Source organism: Xiphophorus hellerii, chromosome 15, assembly GCF_003331165.1.
Source record: "Xiphophorus hellerii strain 12219 chromosome 15, Xiphophorus_hellerii-4.1, whole genome shotgun sequence".
NCBI lineage: Eukaryota > Metazoa > Chordata > Actinopteri > Cyprinodontiformes > Poeciliidae > Xiphophorus > Xiphophorus hellerii.
The window spans coordinates 10,379,928-10,400,246 of NC_045686.1; the positions used below are offsets into that span (position 1 = coordinate 10,379,928).

At 37.5% G+C, this 20,319-nt stretch overlaps 1 protein-coding gene across 9 annotated transcripts in view; it reads left to right on the forward strand.

The window, feature by feature from the left end:
- Window positions 1–20,319, forward strand: part of lama2 (laminin, alpha 2) — a 183,193-nt gene that overhangs the window by 81,288 nt on the left and 81,586 nt on the right. For all 9 annotated transcript variants that reach the window (XM_032584629.1, XM_032584632.1, XM_032584631.1 and 6 more), the window contains exons 8-15: window positions 2,145–2,262; window positions 4,169–4,347; window positions 4,421–4,520; window positions 4,890–4,947; window positions 6,604–6,706; window positions 6,898–7,038; window positions 9,696–9,860; window positions 17,508–17,606. In XM_032584629.1, the coding sequence (XP_032440520.1) occupies window positions 2,145–2,262; window positions 4,169–4,347; window positions 4,421–4,520; window positions 4,890–4,947; window positions 6,604–6,706; window positions 6,898–7,038; window positions 9,696–9,860; window positions 17,508–17,606 (963 nt within the window). The remainder of the gene's footprint in view (window positions 1–2,144; window positions 2,263–4,168; window positions 4,348–4,420; window positions 4,521–4,889; window positions 4,948–6,603; window positions 6,707–6,897; window positions 7,039–9,695; window positions 9,861–17,507; window positions 17,607–20,319) is intronic.

The window sequence follows — 20,319 nt, forward strand, 5'->3', positions numbered from 1 at the left end:
GGCGAAGTGACCTGTAACGCCGATGCCATACTTTTGCTTCTAGATTCCACATGTTTCGATCGAGCTGCACCAAACTTGGCTTGAGTGATGCTGGTGTGATGTCTGAAAATTCTATGTCATCAGATTATGACGTCATCTAAGCCCCGCCCCCTCAGAACAGGAAGTGCTATTTTTTTCCTTGGAAACTTTCATCTATGGCTCTCTTGACCTAATCAAGGTGATTCTGTGTTGGATGACAGATAGGAAGTTGGTCTCGCTTGCTTTAAAGTGCCAAGAGTTTTCAATGGCGGCAACGCCGTTCGTATACGTTTGCCTCTACATTCCACATATTTTGACCGAGCTGCATCAAACTTGGCCTGAGTGATCCTGGAGGCTTGCCCGTCGATCCTACGTCATCACATTGTGACGTCATCTAAGCCCCGCCCCCTCGGAACCGGAAGTGCCTTTTTTTCCTTGGAAAGCTCTGTTTATGGCTCTCTTGACCTAATCAAGGTGATTCTGTGTTGGATGACAGATAGGAAGTTGGTCTCGCTTGCTTTAAAGTGCCAAGAGTTTTCAATGGCGGCAACGCCGTTCGTATACGTTTGCCTCTACATTCCACATATTTTGACCGAGCTGCATCAAACTTGGCCTGAGTGATCCTGGAGGCTTGCCCGTCGATCCTACGTCATCATATTATGACGTCATCTAAGCCCCGCCCCCTCGGAACAGGAAGTGCCGTTTTTTTCCTTGGAAAGCTCTGTTTATGGCTCTCTTGACCTAATCAAGATGATTCGGATGATAAACTCTGTCAATGCTCACTGCTGGCTGAACCGTGTGGGCGTGGCCAAATGGCGAATATCAGTCCCTCGCCATATACATACGTTTGGCTCTAATTCACACATGGATCATCCGATTGGCGCCAAACTGGATATGTATGACCTTTGTTCTGCTCTAAAGAGCCCAACGGGTTTGAGATGTAATTTGGGGAAAATGCGCGACAGCTTCTGCAGCGGCTAGCGGGCGGCAGTGCTGGAAACTGCGGCAGAGCTTCTGCGGTGGGGAGCGGGCTGCGGCTCTGGAAAACGCGCGAGAGCTTCTGCGGTGGCCGGAACCCCCGCGGTGGCCAATAGGCCGGAGCGGCGCTTGCTGCGAGGGCCGCCCGAGGCTGCTTGCAGCTTTAATTCTTGTTGTGATTCACTGCGCAGAGCTGTCTTTCCTTTTTTTTTTTTTTTTAAGATATGTGCGACTATTTTTAAGAAAAAATAGCTTGTCCTCACTTAATCTGATCTGTTAGATCATATCAGATTTTATATTCCTGCCAAATTTAGAATTTTTGGCAATATCTTCAGGGTTAATAATGGGGGGGAAAGACATTTAATTTGAAACATTTGTATTTGTCATTTTTTAGTCAAGGTGACAACAAAAAACACGGAAATAGTCGTGATCAAAACATGACGTAAAACAGGAATGTCCAGAGTCGATCTTCAAGGCCTGGTAGCCCGCTAGAAGTTTTGAAAACCTTTGTAGCCATGGTTACTAAAGCCAGTGTTGATACTTTTGGCATCGTCCTGCATGTCTTACATGTTTCCCTTACATGTGCTAACATATGCTTCAGCACACCTTACTTCAGGTGATGACTGATCAACGACTGTCATGCCAAACTGCAATCACCTGAATCAGGTGTGTTAAAGACATGTAGGGCGATGTAACTTAAAGACCAATTTTCTGTTGCACTTTGTCCTTCCATTTAACTTTCCAAGTTGATGGCTACTGGCCAGTGGAAGTACAGTAAGGCAGAAAGAAAATGTTCAATAAAAACTAAATTAATACCAATCATGCTTGAATTATGTATTTTTCTGTTAACTAAGCAATCCTATTTGACTTACCGTTTCAAAATTTGGATTTAGTGAGCTTGTTCATTTGATTGATATACCTTTCAGACAATCAAAATTCAAGTCTTAATTATTTTAATTTAAACTCAACAGACTCTGGTGAGGAAGTGACATGAGTGGTATTTCAGACTGTGCCCATTCTTTCTGTTCAAATTTGGCAGCGATCTTCTCATAATCAGCTTCCATCCTGCAGAGGACTAATAACATCAAAAAAGCTTCAACGTCTGTAAAACACATAGTGACTGTGTTTGTATTTGTGTATCTCTGTAGAAGTTTAGCTGTGAATGTGAGCACAACACATGTGGGGAGAGCTGTGATCACTGTTGCCCGGGTTACCACCAGCAGCCATGGATGGCGGGAACCTTCCTCACTAGACACGTTTGTGAAAGTAAGGAAAAAATTCATATTTTATTTTCTCATGGGCACGTTTAGCTTCTATGTTCATCCACAACATGTCAGCCAGTGTGGAAACAAAGCTCTTAGGTGCTGTGGTCACTCATGTTATGCTACACAATGTTTCCTTAAACCATATTGAACCATATGAACCAAATATCCTGATGTACTTCAACCTTACATTTGATTAACCTGAAATGACTCTAAAAAAAAAGTGTTCAGCAGTGACTCCATCCAGCCAGGTAGAATTGGACTTTGGGTTATATTAGACTATCAAAAGTCACCCCTGCATCCTTGATCAACAGCCGTAAAGGGACAATGTCAGAAACCATGATCATAAAACAAATTACGACATGTAATCTTACTTTTATTTTACACAGGCAAAGTTGTAATCACTTTTTGTGCCTTGATACTGACATAACATCGCTTCTATAAAGAAGGTTGTAACTAGAGCAAGCATTGCAGAATCAATCGTTAAAGATGGAGCAGGGCCAGAATGTCTTATTGCTAAACTGTCAATTTAAAAAATTACAGCGCCATGCAAAAATATGAATATATCTTGGACTTGTTCATATTTTGTCACATAACAACCACAAGCTACATTATGTTTTATTGGGACTTTTTGTGATGTATCAGTTTTATTTTTGTTATAATGCAATTCATTCAAGTACAGCTTGTTATGCCATTGGTACAAAGTCATCCAAGGAACCTTAGCCAGTGGCATTAAATCAATAACTTTGCAGCAAATTCTCATTTCACAACAGAACAACATACTTTTAACCTCAAGAGCGTTTGAGAAATTGAAATTTATGTTGAAGAACACAGTCCACCTAATCCATCCACTATTAGAAGCCAAGGCGTCATTTTATCTACTTTAATTTAAAGTCAATTCTTAGGCTGTGCATCATATTTTGAGATAACGGTGATCTTGCAAGGTGAGAGACCCTTTTATAATATAGCAAGTTACATTTTTTTTAATCAAAGTTTAAGGAATTTTGCTTCTTTATAAATTGGACTGAAAGGATCAGAGGATCTGCTGAGGAGGTTGAGGTCTTGTGGAGAGCAAGGGGCCCTCCTGAGGAGCTTTCTTTGACTCCATGGTGGCAGCAACCATCTTTTATGCTATGATATGTAGCATGGTTTCTACAGCTGAGAAGAAGCAGTTAGATAAGCCAATCAGGAATGCTCATGGGTGCTCACTCGACCCAGTCCAGGTGGTGGGAGACAGAAGAGTCGTGGTAAAACTGCATCAGTGTTGGACAATGTCTCCCACTCAGTTCATGCAGCAGGTGTTGCTGAACTGAGAGCTCCTCCAGAGATGGACGCCTGCATCCCAAGTACATAAAATTACTGCAGATTTTTCCTCTGTAAAACTTTATAACAGCCACTGCTCCCTTCAAACGCAACAAGTTTTTATAAGTCTGCTTTTATTTGTACATCCCTGTTTGCACAGTTCTCTCACTTTATTTAAATAGTCTGTTTTTTATACACATATATAATCTATCTTGTACACTTTTATCTCCAAATTAAGCTACTCAGCTGCACATTACTTTTAATCTAAGCCTTCTACTTTTGAATAACTGCGCAGTATTATTTTTCTTATGTTGTTAATTTGTACTTTCTGTACAGTCATTTATTCTTGTTTTTATAGATTTATTTTGTACATTTGTGTGAATATGCACTTACTTTGCTGTGACACCTGAATGTCCTCACTGTGGGATAATAAAGGATATTTTATTTCTATTTTTGTTACTCAAAAACCTTTGGGGACTAAAAAGTGGAAAATATTTTTGTCCCAGCGTGTGAACATAAAACCCAAATCAGTGAAAGTTACTCCCGGCTGCATATATTGTGCTGTACATTTTTTATTTTTTTTTTACTTTGTTCATGTGTGTTTTCAGAGTGCAACTGCAATAATAAGGCAGAGGAGTGCTTTTTTAATCAGACTGTAGCTGACCTGTCCTTAAGCCTCGACACTCACGGTCAGTACCGAGGTGGTGGCGTCTGTATTGGTTGCCGTGACAACACAGCTGGAATCAACTGTCAAAGCTGCATTCCTGGTTACTACAGACCTACAAAGGTGTGTAGGATATACACAGATGTTTACAGTAGTGGTATTATTCCAGTTAAAAATGGTCTTCTTTGCCGTCCAGGTGGGTGCAGATGAAGAGGACCCCTGCATCCCTTGCTCTTGTGATCCACATGGTTCTATTAGTCAGACTTGTGTTGCAGAAGAAAGCCAAGCTTCGCCCGGTATGCAAACAACGTTTTCTTCTTTTTGCTCTGACGTCTGTCCATTTTGCTCTGAGAAATTTAGAGCACACATATTTCACTTTTTTTAATTGAGCTTAAAGTGAGACTTAGATTTGAATGTGACACCTTGTTAGTCCAACTGATGTCCTGTGGGATTTATATTACTGAAGATCTTGTAGAAGTGGCTTTGACGAAGCCAGACTATTTATATTAAGAGGTAATTTTGCTCCTTTGAGTATTTTCATTATTTTTATATCACAGAAGTAGATCTATTTTAGTTTCTGTGAGACTTTGTTTCCTTTTTTTTTGTCCTGCTTTCTCATAGTGTCTTCTAAGATGTGTGTCCCTTTGTATGCGTTTGATTGGCAGGTCAGCCAGCAGGGTCATGCTGGTGTAAGGAAGGTTTCGGGGGTCTGCGATGTGACAGGTGAGAGACCCACATACTCACGAACTGAAAGACACAGAAATGTAGTGACAGGTGAGCAGAGCCTTTCAGCTCCTGTCTGCTCAAATTATTGTTTTAAAATTGCCAGAAAGCCATTAAGATCTGAGATAATGATGTGACACTGTGATCGTATATTAAGTATGGAAGTCGCATAATAAATAATCATGTATACTCATGAGATATGTGGCTCTGCATCCTGATAATTGAAAGTTTCGAAAAATTTATATTGACTATTACATTTTATTCTTAAGCCATTTTACAACCAATAATTAAAAAGGTGATTTTCAAAATCTATTAATCTATCCATTGAGGTTTATCATGTTATTTTATTCAGCTTTACCAAGTTAACTTTTCTATATTTAAATACTAGTTTTTGAATAAAAATGTAACCTAAAATGCAACAGACATTAAAAAAATAATAAATTCAATGTTCTAAAAACATACAAAGAAATGTACATAATTTCTGTCTTTCAGGGAATTAGTAATTCATTGCAAGCTGATTTAAAAAGAATTTTATACACTTAGTTTTAAAAGCAGAGAGCAAATTAAATAAAGAGGCCTGAAATTTTAAAGAGGGTTGCCATTTTGGTGTTGGAAATGCATGTTTTTCAGGTGAAAGGAAATCATGGCCCTCTTTTTTAGTGGAATTAGAGTTAGAGAATATTTTTCAGCTTTCACAGATGTTAAGCTGTTTTTGGAGTTGTTTAATATGACGGCTGAAAAATAAATCCTGTTCAAAAACAGGAAACAAAAACAATTTCAAGGTTTTTTTCAGTTATGTTACCTACCTCTGCAATTTAATCAAAGGTGACTATTTGACTACATAGTGATTCAGAGTTTTTTTTAGGATGAAAACAATTACTATTTCAGTTTAATTTTGTTTATTTGTCTTCAACACGTCTTTACTTTCCACTGATTACATCCTTTAGGTACCATATAAATAATTTAAAACTGCATCTAGTGAAGAATTATAGTTTATGCTGGGAACGGTTGAAGATGCGTTACTAACTTTTACGAACATGAATCTCAAAAATATGATAACAAATCCTGCTCTACAACCTTGATCATGTTTATTATGCTAAAGTCTTTGTACTACTTTGTAGTCAATAGTGTGAAAAGCTACACTGAGGTCTAGCCAGATTAGCATGGTCAAAGTAGTTGTGTTGTTAAAATCTAATAGTAAAATTGTTGCTTTATCTTCACTACTGTTGTATTAATTTAATAAACTTGCGTGTTATAAAATTTCCTACAGATATTCCAAACATAATGAGATTTAGCAGTAATATTTTTAGGATGCAACACATTTTTAAAGTCTGACCTCTTAAGGGAGGCTAGGTACAGTTTGTCCTATTTCACTTTGTTTTTGTTTTGTGACATTTTCTATGCATGCTGTGTCATGAGTTTGAAGTATTTAATAAATCATGGGCAGGCAAAAGTATTTGCACGGTTTATGACGACAACCAATAAAATGATTTGACAATTTTAGAAAGTTTATAGATACACAAAGCATAAAAAGATTTACTCAAACCCAACGTTAAGTGTTTTCTCGTTTTGGGAGAGGGGGGACAATTAAAAAATAGGTTATACTGACTCTTTATGATGGTTTTCTTTATTGTTGTTAAATTCATTTGTCTCCAGATGTGCTGTTGGTTATAAAGACTACCCAACGTGTGAGCGCTGTAATTGCAGAGTGGAAGGAAGCATCAACGCTGACCCGTGTGTAACACCGTGTATATGCAAGGTTGGAGACAGACTCACACACACCCTAACACACCCATTCACACTCATTATGCCAAGTACTTTGTGTTAACCTTTCTAGCCTTGTCATCATTATTTTCACCACATTAACACTGCAATGGCATGCCTTTTGCCCATATCTGAGTACAGCTCATAAACTCTGTTCCATGTACCGTACTTCTTTTCTGTGTGCAGGAAAATGTTGAAGGAGAGAACTGCGATCGGTGTAAACTTGGTTTCTACAACCTGCAACAAGATAATCGACGTGGCTGTGAAAAGTGTTTCTGTATGGGTATTGCAAGTCAGTGCTCTCCTTCAACTTGGAGCTTTGAGAATGTAAGCAATTTTGCATATTCACATCCTTCTCTGTTAATGGATGAAGAATATGATGAAATGACCTTAAACTAGGAGTTAGCAACAAGTCTCTTCTTTAAATAAAAAGCACCAGAAGGGTGTCTCCTGTAAACAAACAAACAAAAAAAGCACATCCCGAAAGGGAGACTTTTAAGTTACTTTTGTCCCAAAAAAGACTTTGCAGAATGGCGTTGTCCCACTATTAAAAAAATTTATAACTTGAGTGGAAATGATTTTGTAAAAAGCTATTTTTCAATCTGCTCACATTGGTCTAAGCTTAATTAAAATGTAAAAATTACATTTTATTTTGAATACATTGTGTTCGGAATACTTTTAATGTTTGAGTGAAGTAAAAAAAAAAAACTGTTGAAGTATTTTATTCTGACTATCTAGAAGTATTTTCATTTTATATATATAATTATACACAAAAGACAATTTTATTATTTTTTTTTTTACTAATGAAATGTTGCATATTAAAGTCGAGGTGCAGAAATGATCACTCTTCTTGGTCCATTTGTGGAAGTCAACTCCCAAGCAAAGATTAAATTGCAGCTGACGTAATAGCATTTACCGAAAACATGGACATTTTCCAAAATTCTGAGAAGATTGCATTTTGTTGTCAAACACAGAAGTAGATCATAAATCAAGGCCAATATATGGGTAGAATGTGGACGTGACGGTTCAAAAGGCCGCTGAAGTTTTGCAGTGCCTATTTAAAAAGTCAAATTGGAAATTGTTTTGTTTTTGTTTTGTGTAAAGCATTTGTGCATATGTGTACTTGCAATTTCCCTTTCTCCAAGCACAAGACCTGCTTGTGCCAGGATATCCTAGACTGAGTTAGAAGCACAGGTCTTGTACAGTTTCTTTATGTTGGTGTCAGAATCAAGCTTCTGATATGGTTAAATAAAGCTAAAAAATCAGTATCTGTAATTGTTAAAATGGTAAGTACAACTGTCCAGAAAACCAATCTATAGATTAACTAGAAATCTGTTTGCAAACTCACTTAAGGAGTATATTAATAATGGATATTATAACAGAATGCATGGCTTCATTCAATATTTATGGTATTGGCAGATGAACATACTTAAAAACATGTTGTTTGGGGAATTGTTTGCAAGCAATGATGTGTAATGACAAAAAGGTAGGGTTGAGGTCAACCAGAGTCAACCTTAACCTTGTTGTCACAGAGGTGAAATACTTACCCTAGTGACAACAAAACAAAACCAGAATTAGAGGAATGAGACTCAGAATTGTTAACTCTGTTAAGATTTCCAGATTCTGGGGAATTCAAGGTCTAAAAGAAAGAATCAGTCATTAGAGTACAGCAAAAAAAGGGGGGAGTGTAGGGTGCAAGTGAAAGGCAAGGTGAAGTGCAAAAATGTTGTGGGAAGAGTTTAGAGAGGTAAGACAAGAAGACAAGTCTGGGAAGGAGAAGACAAGAGGCAGCAGGGAGGAGAGGGGTGAAGCAAGAGCAAAAGAGTTTTAACTGACAGGTGGGGTGGGACAGGGGGAAAGAGGAGATGCTGACAGGATGACAGCTCTGATTTAGATACTGATAGTGAGTGCGTGTGGGTGTGTGGGTGCCTGTGAGTGTGTTCCAAAGGGGAAACCAAGGTTAGGTTAATTGTAAAGACACGTGTGCGTTTGGCTGGCTCTGGCACACACACATGCCGAGATGCACACCATCAGTCAAGGATTTGGGGGAAGAAAAAAAAACTCTTTCAAGGTGTCAGTTTTTAGCTGACATGTGACAGATGTACAAAACAAATAAAGGTGTTTCTTATTTATAGCATGCACTGTGCAAATGTGCATTAAACTGACACAAACAAATGGAATATATTTTTGCAGTATTGACATTCTTGTCGCAGTTTGTTTTTTGTCGGGCTGTGGAAATGGAGCTTGGATGATATGCGAGCCAATCTAGTTGAACATTCACTACGTTGTCAGTTACAGTTGTATGGAGCATCAAATTAAGACCATCCACTGGGCTTTATAATTAAGCTCAAGGGATTAAAAAGCCTGGCTACACTATACACGACTTAAATATGTTTTCAGTTGAATGCCACTGATCAGGTGACAACAAGCAACTTACTTCTACTAAAGTACGAGGGTCAGGTCTTTTTAAAAAGCAAAAATATACTAATAATTACCGCGGGGATATTATCAAATGTTAATATCTGCTTTATTTTTGATGCACCGACAAAGGTTGCAATTTATTCTGAGGTGGCATTATCTCTTGTACGTCGTTTGAGTCACCTGGCAAAATAGAGAAGTATTTAGTGTGACATGGATTAAATTAACAGCATTTTAACATTTAAACATAAACTGGATGAAATATCTCTGGAAATTTATTGTAAATGTACAGCTGGTCACCATGCTGTATGTCTCTTCTGGTGAGGCTGCTGGAGACTTACAATGATAAAAACTTGAAATCGAAAGCTGACCTCTTTGTAAAACCTCGACTTGCAATATAGCAGGAGAACTGGAGAAAAGGGTGCAATCCAGCAAAAGCCCTTTCACAAAATAAGCCCTTTCACAAAAATGGCTTCAATTATACTGAGCAATTAGAGTAAAAGAGTTGTCTGTAGAATAAAGTAAATGACCTCTTTTTCTTGTGTGTTTGGTTGCTGTGTTTTTAGGTGACCACGCTTGCTGGCTGGCATCCGGTTGGAGAGACAGGAGGGAGGGTGTGGTCTGTTCACAGAGAGACACCTTCATATCTGACCATCAGACACTTGGATGTTGTGAACGATCTTGGCTCCGCCTACTACTGGAACGCACCTGAAATATATCTTGGAAACAAGGTTAGAGCAGACAAACATATTTTCCTGTACTATTGCATACCTTCTGTGTTGCTAATGATATTTATGTTGTGAACTTTTTCGCTGCTGTGTTGTTTTGCAGAATTAAAAATGCTGCTCCAGTCTGTCCTGTTCCCTTTGAACCATCTGTAAATACAAAAAGATTTTCCAAAAAACATTATTATATTATTCAACCAGACCAGGCACACACTCTTGATAGGGGTGTGCACTCCTCTGTCACATCGGCATCATGTTTCGTTTGAGTAATTTTTGCTTAAAAACATTGCTTAGTAATTAAGATTACACTCTCATCGTTTTACAAATGGATAATGAAAACAACAGTGAAAACATGTAAATGCTCCTATGATGCTGCATCATTAGCCTTGAATGCGTAAACACATCCAATTTGTGGTCTCAAAATAATGCCTCCTGGGTGGATATCTGCTGAGAATACACCCCGCTGGGATGCTCACCTCCCTCCCAGGCCTTCTTCTCTGGATCAGCTTCTGCTAATGTCGACCGTTTGATTTTGCACTGGGGTTTTCTCTGGGTGCGATTGGACTTTTATCACTCCAGCTGGTAAATAGCTGCAGTCCATGTTTCTGAAGTTGTTGGCCTACTACTACAACAACAGACCAACTGTGATGTTTGTGTGTCGTGGCTTAGAGGGATCTACCACTGAATTTCATTACATTGCGCCCTGCAGGCCTGGCTTGTCATCTCACTTCTTTGTCTAAGCGTCGATTCCTCCCTCCCCCTAACCATCCCTCCATCCCAGCCTCTTTTCATCGGCCCTGCTCCTCTAACTCTCACTCCATCTCTCCAGGACTCCCATTTTTCACCTTGCTGTTCCTAAATCACCTCCCTCCACCCCTTCCCCACCTCACCTCTCTTGTCTGCCTCTTTCTCTATCTCTCTCACTTGCTTTGTGTCTCACGGGATAAACAGTGTTTCGCCTGTTGAACTCGATAATCAACTGTTTTTCTCTTAGCGCCCGCACACATGCACACGGCAAACACGCAGCCACACACCGTTACGCTCGCACAGACTCCCAGGTCTACATAAGTCAGATAATGATGTGTTTTGGAGGCATTAGGGATGGCGGAGCAGAACTGCATGCCTCCAAACATGGGAAACAAACAAATTACCATAGTGTGTGTGTATTTGCGTGTATGCATCCATGTGTGTGCAATCGCTGGAAGCGCTATATGCTCGTACTGTATGAAGAAGCAATTCTTTGCTCCATTCTGATTGCGTTACAGAGATGGATGCTCTTTGACTTGATGTGACTCTTTCACACACAGAGGAATGTCATTTTAGTGTGTGTCATTGGAAGTGACAAGCTGTGCTTGCTATAACAAGCTAGCAGTTGATGTAAAAGAAAGTAAATGTGTGTGTGATAATGTTCTGCATGGTCTCCAGCTTTATTAATGCAGTGAATGCTCCTGATCTGTGGCTGCTCGTCCGACCAGAAGCATTTTCCACTCATGCTCGCCGAGTATTTTATTGCCAATGTTGGCCCAAGGACTGCTCATCCACAAAGATGGTCGTTCTCATCTTTAAAGAGCATGCTGTTAAAAGAATATCCATGCAAGGTTTAGAATTTGTTTGACAGCAGTGAGGCCATAAATGGAGTTCAATTTAGAAAGCCAAAAATAACTGTAAGATGTTATAAAGTGAGAAGTAGCATCCTTTATTTTTAATATAATTAAATATCCTTCTTAACATCCATTAATATATTTTTTACTACATTTCTACTTTCTCAGCCTAGCTTTATTTCTTTCCATGATCTGTTCAGATATATGCATGCATTCTCACACATATTAGGTTAAAAGCCCCCTTGCAAAATGTAACTTGATAACACATTTTTTTCATGACAAAAGTCTTGCCTAATTTTGGCTGGAAATCTTCTTAAACGAGCTCTACCAATTCTGCTGAGTCATCAAATATCCAGGCAGAAATTTAACCAAAACATTTTCAACAGCAAAACATCAAATGTGCTTGAGGTGCAACTTGCAAAGGAACATTAAATCAAGTCTGACAATAAAATCAAATTCATAAGCTCATGTCTTTAAATCTGAAAATTTCTGTAACCTTAGGGGAAATTTTATTTTTATCTACGAATTTCATAGTCATTATAGAACAAATGCTTCACATCAGGAGAGTGTAATTCTGTTTTTAAGTGCCTGGACCCAAAGTAAATAGGATAATACTATCCTATTTAGTGTAGAATTTACAGCAGCCTTCAACAGCTGTCAAATTCCAACTTTTCTGTATCCATCATATTTGGCGATTTAAAACCCGACTTGTGGTCAAGACAGATGATAGCTTCAGAGACACAGAATTCTCATCATTTGGAGAAACAGAGTGCCAGAGTCAGGCAGAAACGGAGTTCTGGAAGGTTGAAAAATAGAGATAAAGTGGTGATGGATGAACATGGACAGAAGAGAAATACTCTTTCCTGACACATGATGAAAAAACACAATGTGCTGGAACTCATGTCCAAACACACAACTTGGCTTGCAATTCATTTACTCCAAACCTTATCAATAACCTTTCTTCTGGACCTTATGAGAAATGTTTCTATTGCATTTGTTTTGCTGTTTAGCTCCATGAGTGAAGTTGGTTCACGTTAAAATATCTAATGTGCAAGATCCATAAGATAATTAGATTTATATATTTTTATCTTCAATCATTTTTAGTGGTATTGATTAAAAAGTACTATTTAAAACTGTAGCGTTTTAATGAACTATTATTTTTTAAAGGTTTAGTATTATTTTTAAACTATTAAGAATTTTAAAGACCTGCAAAGGCTTGGTTGACAATCAACCAGTCAGCTTTTGATTTCGGGTAAAGTTTAAAAATGTAAAAGGTCATCCTTCTCTTTCATTGTTCTGGTCATAAAGGTTTTCCCCAGAAGGATTTGTCATTTCCCAGGTAGGGAGCTACATTTTGGAAGAGGTTCCCCTTCTTGATCAGTAGCCTCTCAGTCCATGGTTACATACATGCATACATAAACACATAACTCAGTTTATAAAGTTTCTTTTGTGAGCTTCTTCAAGTAAGATTCACAACACGCTTCTGCAACTGACTTTCAAGACCCAGTGATCCGTGGGAGTGCAGAACAATAATTGATTGGCTCTAAGACACTGGGAGCAAAATAGTGAGCTGCTCTTAGTCTTCAATTTAAATGAGATGTGCATACTGAGTTACAGTTCCTCTAACCTTCTCTCATCTGCCTCCTGCAATAATGATCGTGCTGTAGTCCTGCGCACACCCACTTCAAAGTGTGACATTGTTTTTAAGCTTGTTTTTTAAGTTGCACCATCTGCATTACTTGACACTGTATAAAACGTCACAGTTGATACAAAGTTTATATAATGTTCGTAAAGTGAGCACCACCAAAAGTATTTAGAAAAAATGTATCTAACCAAACAAACCACCTCCTCGTGATTTTATAGATCTGACATGTTCATATGTTAATGTACTTTCAGAAAAAACTTAGCTTCTCTTGAAATGATCCATCAATAATCAAACTTACATTTACAAAGTTGTAAACCAGTCAAAACTGGCATGGGAAATGCTGCAGATTTTTCTCTTAGTAACTTTACCAAAGAAACACCTACAAAACTAAAATTGGCAGAATGTGTGTGAAAAGCAAACAAGCTCCCAATCAGACTTATAACTGCAGGATGGTGAACTATAACATCCTATTTTACCCCTCAGCAAACGACTGTTGTGGCTTACTCCCAGCAAATGCTTTGACTGTCAATATGAATACACAAGAGCAAATACTAAAGTAGTTTTCTTTGATCACTCAAATTTTTTGGAATTTTTTGGAATTGGTAATATTATAAAGTCTTTGTATTTGCAGCAATGTGGAAATAAACATGTAAACATTGTTTTTTGTAATATATTTCTTCAAATTCACAACAGATGTCAGGAGTGAGCCACCATACAGATTAAACAAAAATAAATAAGTCCATAAACTAAGTACAGTAGAACCCCAGTGTTCATGGGGATCAGGGAATATAGCTGCCAGCAAATTGCAGAAATCCACAAATACTTGAGATTTGCTCTAAAAACACTTCTGCCTATTTTAATAGTTGTAAGTCCAAATATACATTAATATGCATTATTACACACAGTGGCAACAGTGTTGTCACTACGAGAGAAACTAATATTTGCAGTCTTCCTGCTAATGGGTATCCATGAAAAAAGAAAAGTTGCTCCTGGATTCTTTGGCTACTTTGCAAATGCCTCACAATAGCGTGTCAAGCAGCATTGCACCTCGGCATCCTAATTGAAGGCCTATAAAAAATGTTTCTCCAAAGATTGGAGGAATAAGCAAGGTATCAAACAAAATGCTTACTGGGACAAGCGTAGATCTACTAACTGAAGAAAGTATGGGGAAATCAGTGAGACATCCTTGATAAAAATCTGAAAGTATTTGTTCATTTTTAGACAGACAAAAGTCATAAACATACAACCAAGGAATCAACTAGTTAAGAGGGGGGAAAAGTAAGAATTGGGAAAGGCAAGTTCAAGTCCCTGATGTGAATCCAATAGAAAATTTATGGGAAATGAATATCAAGGTGCAAAAATAAGAACATCAGGACCGTTCTTCTAAACAATTTGAATCAGAATTGTTTGGAAGAAAGGGTCAAAAGCACACATGTAATAGATTCAACTATTTTTTGTCTTTTCCAAATGGACTATTTTATCAAGGACCAAACCACTTCAAGAAGAATGTTCTATATGTTGGAGGCAAAAGTCCAATTTGTGCTTTAATTTTTCATAAAATGAAATGATTTACCCTAAGGTGAGTCAAAGATGTAACTTTTATAGACAGTAAAATTACATGTTGCCCTACATTTTTTACTGTAGGTTATCCTTACTGCTTTATTCTCCCCATGGCATCAATCTGAAGCATGAATCTGACCTTTTCAGAATACCAACTCTAAAATGAGGATGGAGTCATACTTTGTAGGTCATTAAACTTTTGACTTGGTTATGTAAAGTTATGGAAAAGTTATATTGCATCAAGGCTCTGCTGGGAACCCTGGTGGAATAGTGAGGTGGATAGTGACTCATTTTTTACTCCTCCTCTCACTTTCCATGTCAAACCCACTCCTTGGCATTGGCAGTAAATTAAATATCAAAAGTTTGTTTTTCTAGCACCTTCTAAGCAGAATATTTTTTCTCTTATTTAAGATAGTTTTGGAAAGAATAATTTTTGCTCTACTGAGTGCCTATAACTTAATGTGGTAAAACATCTGTTTCACAATGTTTTTATTATTGGCAATCTTTGTGTTGCGATTACTTTTCTCCCTTCCTCCCACATATTGTATCAGAATAAGCTGTTACTCATAGCCAGTAATAAAGGAGTCACTATAATGAAAATTGAGTCAGGCTCTTTGTTACGGTTTGAACAGTGTGGATTATGACTTCCTTTTCTCCTGACCATTAGTAGAGTTAATAACAGGCTTATCTTACTCACAGGGGTGCATCTAACCAATGTCTGTTACAGCAAAGTGTTTATTCTACGATCGTTTTTACCACCCATAATTCCGTTCTCTCTGTAGATAAGTTTTCTCTCCTGCTGTGCTTTTTTTTATTATTATTGGTTTGTCGTTTCCTCAATTTCCTTTCTTTATTTCTTCTCCAAGGGTGAAATTGGGCACTCATGTTGCTATGAAAAAGCTTTGATTGTTGACCGGAATTCAAGGGATGGCATCAAGAAAAATTAGTTTTCTGAAAAATATCGAGTGTTTCAAAGAAAGTAAATTAGAAAAGTTAGAATCCTTTGGAGGTTTGGGAACCATCTGAAAAACGTACCGTCTTTAACTTCTTAGCTCAAGGAATCAGACATTCTAGGTTATGCAAGATATTTTTTCTCAAATGTGTTAAAGTTTTAGAGATTTAGTGATGATAAAAAACATGATGGTCTTAAACTAAAACCAAGAAGATAATTAGCAACATATTTTTAGTAAAATCAATTATTTTCCCTTTTGCAGCAAGTTTCAATGAGCGTATGTTTCTATTGTGCAGAATGTGCTAGAATTGCCCAGTCAAAATCTTCACATAAATCCAATTGAGTCTTTAGCAAGAGTTAAATTTTGCTTTTTTTATGCTCACTATCCAGTCTGACTAAACCTAATCTATTTTGAGAAGAACAATGGGAAAAAATCTAGTTTTTAGGGTTGCAAAACTGAATACATATTCATGCCACCGCTTTAGATTTAAGTTATAAAAAGATTTTAAAATCTTTGGAGATTATTTCCACTGCTCATTTATACACTGATTTGTGGTCTGTCACATATAATCTCAATAAAATACTTGATTTGTGGGCACAATCTGAAAAAATGTAAAAAAGATTCAAGGTTTGGCATCAGTTATGATACATAATTTTGCATTAAAACTGCTGTTTTGACGCAATAATGTAAAAAGTTTAAATGCTTTGTCATACTTCAGCTTAGATAATGACAAAAGCAGGTCAAGCAGCAGAAGTGTTAGAGAAGTGGGGGCTGCAGAGTGTAAGTTTATGCTATTATTTTACTGTCCTCTGGGGTCCAAATCTGTAAATTGAGGTAGATCAAGAATAAGTGTTATTGAATAAAAATCTCCACTGTAGCACCCCTGCAGGCCTTCCCGGGGTGTGTGGGCGTGTGTGTAGGGGTGCGCGCTCAGGTCAGCTGCCAAATGAGTGATTCCCTCATCCTACTTTAAAAAGTGTGTGTAATGATGCAGAATAGCAGAGGTTTATGGAGACATTATGCCTACGTTTTACTTCTTCACTTACTCTCTTAAGGACCATTTCTTTATCTTTCTCTCCCCCTTTCCAGAGTGTCCCCTTCTCTCAGTTTTATAGTGGCATTATTATCTCACTCCCCCACCCATTACTGCTCAGGATGGAGCAGAATAATAAATTTCAGGATCATGCCGATGCAGCGTTTCTCCAGCTCTAGCTCCTTTTGTGGTGTCAACAGAAAGGGTGCAAAGAAACACCGTTGGACAACAAAGACTGTGCTGAATACCTGTTCTCTGCAACTTTTTAACATTTCAAAATTGTTTTGGTTTAGAAACGGATTTTGATCAGATTGGTGTATATCAGCATGTGTGTCTAATTTTGTGTATTAGATGCTATTTGAAAATCACATGCTAGGACTGTTATAAAACTCATTAATTAAATTATAAGTTTCATTTTAATTGAACCTATTAGTTATTATAAATGATAAATTCCATCAGCCTTCAACATGCACAGGTTGAATGTTTTGTAAAATAGAGTAATCAAAGCCAGTACTTTGGTATTTTGTTGTTTCTATAGGAAAATAAAATATAGGGTAATCTGATTACAGCAATAGCTCCATCAGTGATTCAGTCCAATAAGGAGAAGTCCTGCAAACAAAATCATTAGGACAGAAGTACTTTTTTAAAACAAAGTACAAAAACATTGATAGAAGTAAAAGTTAATTCATTGCCTGTATCCAGGGATAAACAATTCCTGGACCAGGCGTTAACCTCTAGCGTTGTAAAAAAAAAATCCTTTCCAGGAACAAGATCAGAAGATAAGCTCAACCACTTTGATGAATTAAACTCCAAATAATTGTGACCTGTACTTGTTGTTCTTTATTGCTCGCGTCTCTTCAGGTTGCAGCCTACGGAGGTGATGTGACGTTCACGGTGTCATACAAAACAAACCAACAAGCGGCCATCAGAGTCACCTCAGAGCCTGACCTTATTATTGAGGTAAGTTGGAAAAGATGCAAAGTTGAAAAACTTTGAAACATTTACACACCAATATTTAATAAAGAGCAGGTTATCTACACATGGACTGGAAATCAAGAACTTTTTTTGTGTGAATTTAGCTTATTGTTAAACATCTGTTTAAATTCCAAGTAATTGAGGAGTACATTCACTTTACCATCAGACAGCCATATGATGACAAAAGTAGCATTAAAAACAGTTAGTGTTTTTTAAAATTAGCTTTTATGATACCATCAAAATGTAACTGTATTGCGCTATCTAAATTTTTTTACAATAACTGTTCCATCCATCCATCCATCCATTTTCTGTTCACCCTTTGTCCCTAATGGGGTCGGGAGGGTTGCTGGTGCCTATCTCCAGCTACGTTCCGGGCGAGAGGCGGGGTCACCCTGGACAGGTCGCCAGTCTGTCGCAGGGCAACACAGAGACATACAGGACAAACAACCATGCACACACACACGCACACTCACACCTAGGGAGAATTTAGAGAGACCAATTAACCTGACAGTCATGTTTTTGGACTGTGGGAGGAAGCCGGAGTACCCGGAGAGAACCCACGCATACACAGCGAGAACATGCAAACTCCATTCAGAAAGACCCCGGCCGGGAATCGAACCCAGGACCTTCTTGCTGCAAGGCAACAGTGCACTGTGTGGGCTGCACAGTGGCGCAGTTGTAAAATATATGTTGAAATATTTTAAATATAGCCTCCAGTTTAAGTGTGATTATAAATGTAAGACCTTTTTGACTAAATTGAGTTCAGCAGCCACATTCACAGTAATAAAATGCAAACCATCTCTCCAAACAGTCACTATTATCAGCATCTACAGCCAGGTGTACAGTGTTCATGCATTAGTATCTCATACACCGCCACAGAAGGAGGAGGAAAAGGGACTGACATTGAGTGTCACCCAGGCCTAATTATTATTACCTTTTATGTTTGGGAAAAGTTCACATAACCCAAGAAACTCCTGTGCATGTGTAATTTATTTGTGCCCTTTCTTTACTCACTGGCTTTAGCAGGGGTGAACATTGAATAATGCAGCAAAAAAAAAAAAGGTGGTAGAAAACAGACATGCACATAGACACAAAAACAGCCACAGCATGCGGAGAAGTGCTGAACTGAGCAATAAAAAATGCAGATGGAGTATTTCCTACCTTCTCTTTTATAATGAGCAGGTTGCAGTATGATGCATGGCAGCAATAAGCAAAGCAGCAACACTATTAGTTAACTGTTAATGTCTTCCTTATCACTAAACAACACTGTAACTGTGTGCCAAATCTGAGAACGACAAACAAACGAGCATAAATAGAAAAGAGAAAAACAAATAAACTGCATAAAAGCAGTGGAATTGTTTTGTATTTCAGAAGACAGATAAACATTTATCTGGCCAATATCAGATCTTAAAATTAAGTTAAAAAAATGTTGCAGAATAATTCAACACTGATTATTCCATGTCCTTATTTATATCATGAAATTCTTATAAAATTAAACTATAAAAAGTACAACAATTATTTTAAAACTTGAAGCTTTAGATCAAAATAAGGTTTGGACTTAGACTTGAAATTTTTTATTTATTGAACCTTTTAATTTTTTTGTCTTTCAGTCCTTCAATCTGGAGGTGTTGTTTGAATTTAACTTGGAAGTGGGTGAAAATAAATAGAAATAAGACATAGTTATAAGTGAGCTAAAGCGAGTAATAAAACAAAAGACAAAATATAAAATTAATTAAAAAGATGTAGAGAAATATAAAAAAGAAAACTGCAAGATGAAGAGAAACAAAACAGTAAGCTTGTTATTTAAAGCCATGTCAGTGTGGATGGAATGGAAGGAGGAGGAGAAGAGGACAAGTATCGGTTTTGTTGTCAACAAAAAGCCTCTTCAATGATGACAACAATGAACCACCTACACACTGTCAGCCAACTTTCCCCCTCTTAACCATCTCTTCATCCCCCTTTGTCTCATGTTTTTCTGTTTTTTACCCTCACTGTTTACTCTCTGCATATCTGATACAAGCTGTGGTGTTTATTTTTTTTCCTCTCTCTCTTGCTTTGATTTTTGTCTTTGTTGTATATATTTTAAAAATTGTCTAAACATAGAATAAACTCAAAATTTCATTATGCTTAGATCTTCTGCAGAATTAGCATAAGGAGGATTTTTATCTGTCTCCCCCTTAAAGTTGCATTCAAGATGAGGAGTTAAAAAGAAATGGGCAGTTTGCAATAAATTGAGATAAATGTTGATCATGTAATAGTCAAAATTAACCATTTTCAATGACAATTAGCCATGTGAATGGAATAGATTCAAAGAACATGCTACATTTTTTTTACTTGTAATTTTGTTTTCTACCTTAGCTAGTTTGCTGAAAATCAGAGTTTTGTTTTTAGTGAGGGCATTGAAATTCAGGGACTACTGTTTGGATCTAATGACCAAATGTGGATCTCTCTGTGAACAATTGCATGATAAGTAACTGAAAAAAATATTAGAATTTCAAATTATTATAGTGTAAAAACATCTGGAAGAAAAGCAGTCCTAGGTGCGTTGTTTAAAACAGTTTTTTCTGGACCAATGTACTGCTGTCTTTGCATCTTTCACTCCTGCAGCTGTTTTCTCTGCAATGATCTACTCCTCCTTTTTTCCATTAAATAGGTTTTCTTTAATGGCTTATTGGTGTAATTGCTCCGTCCTCCCCGA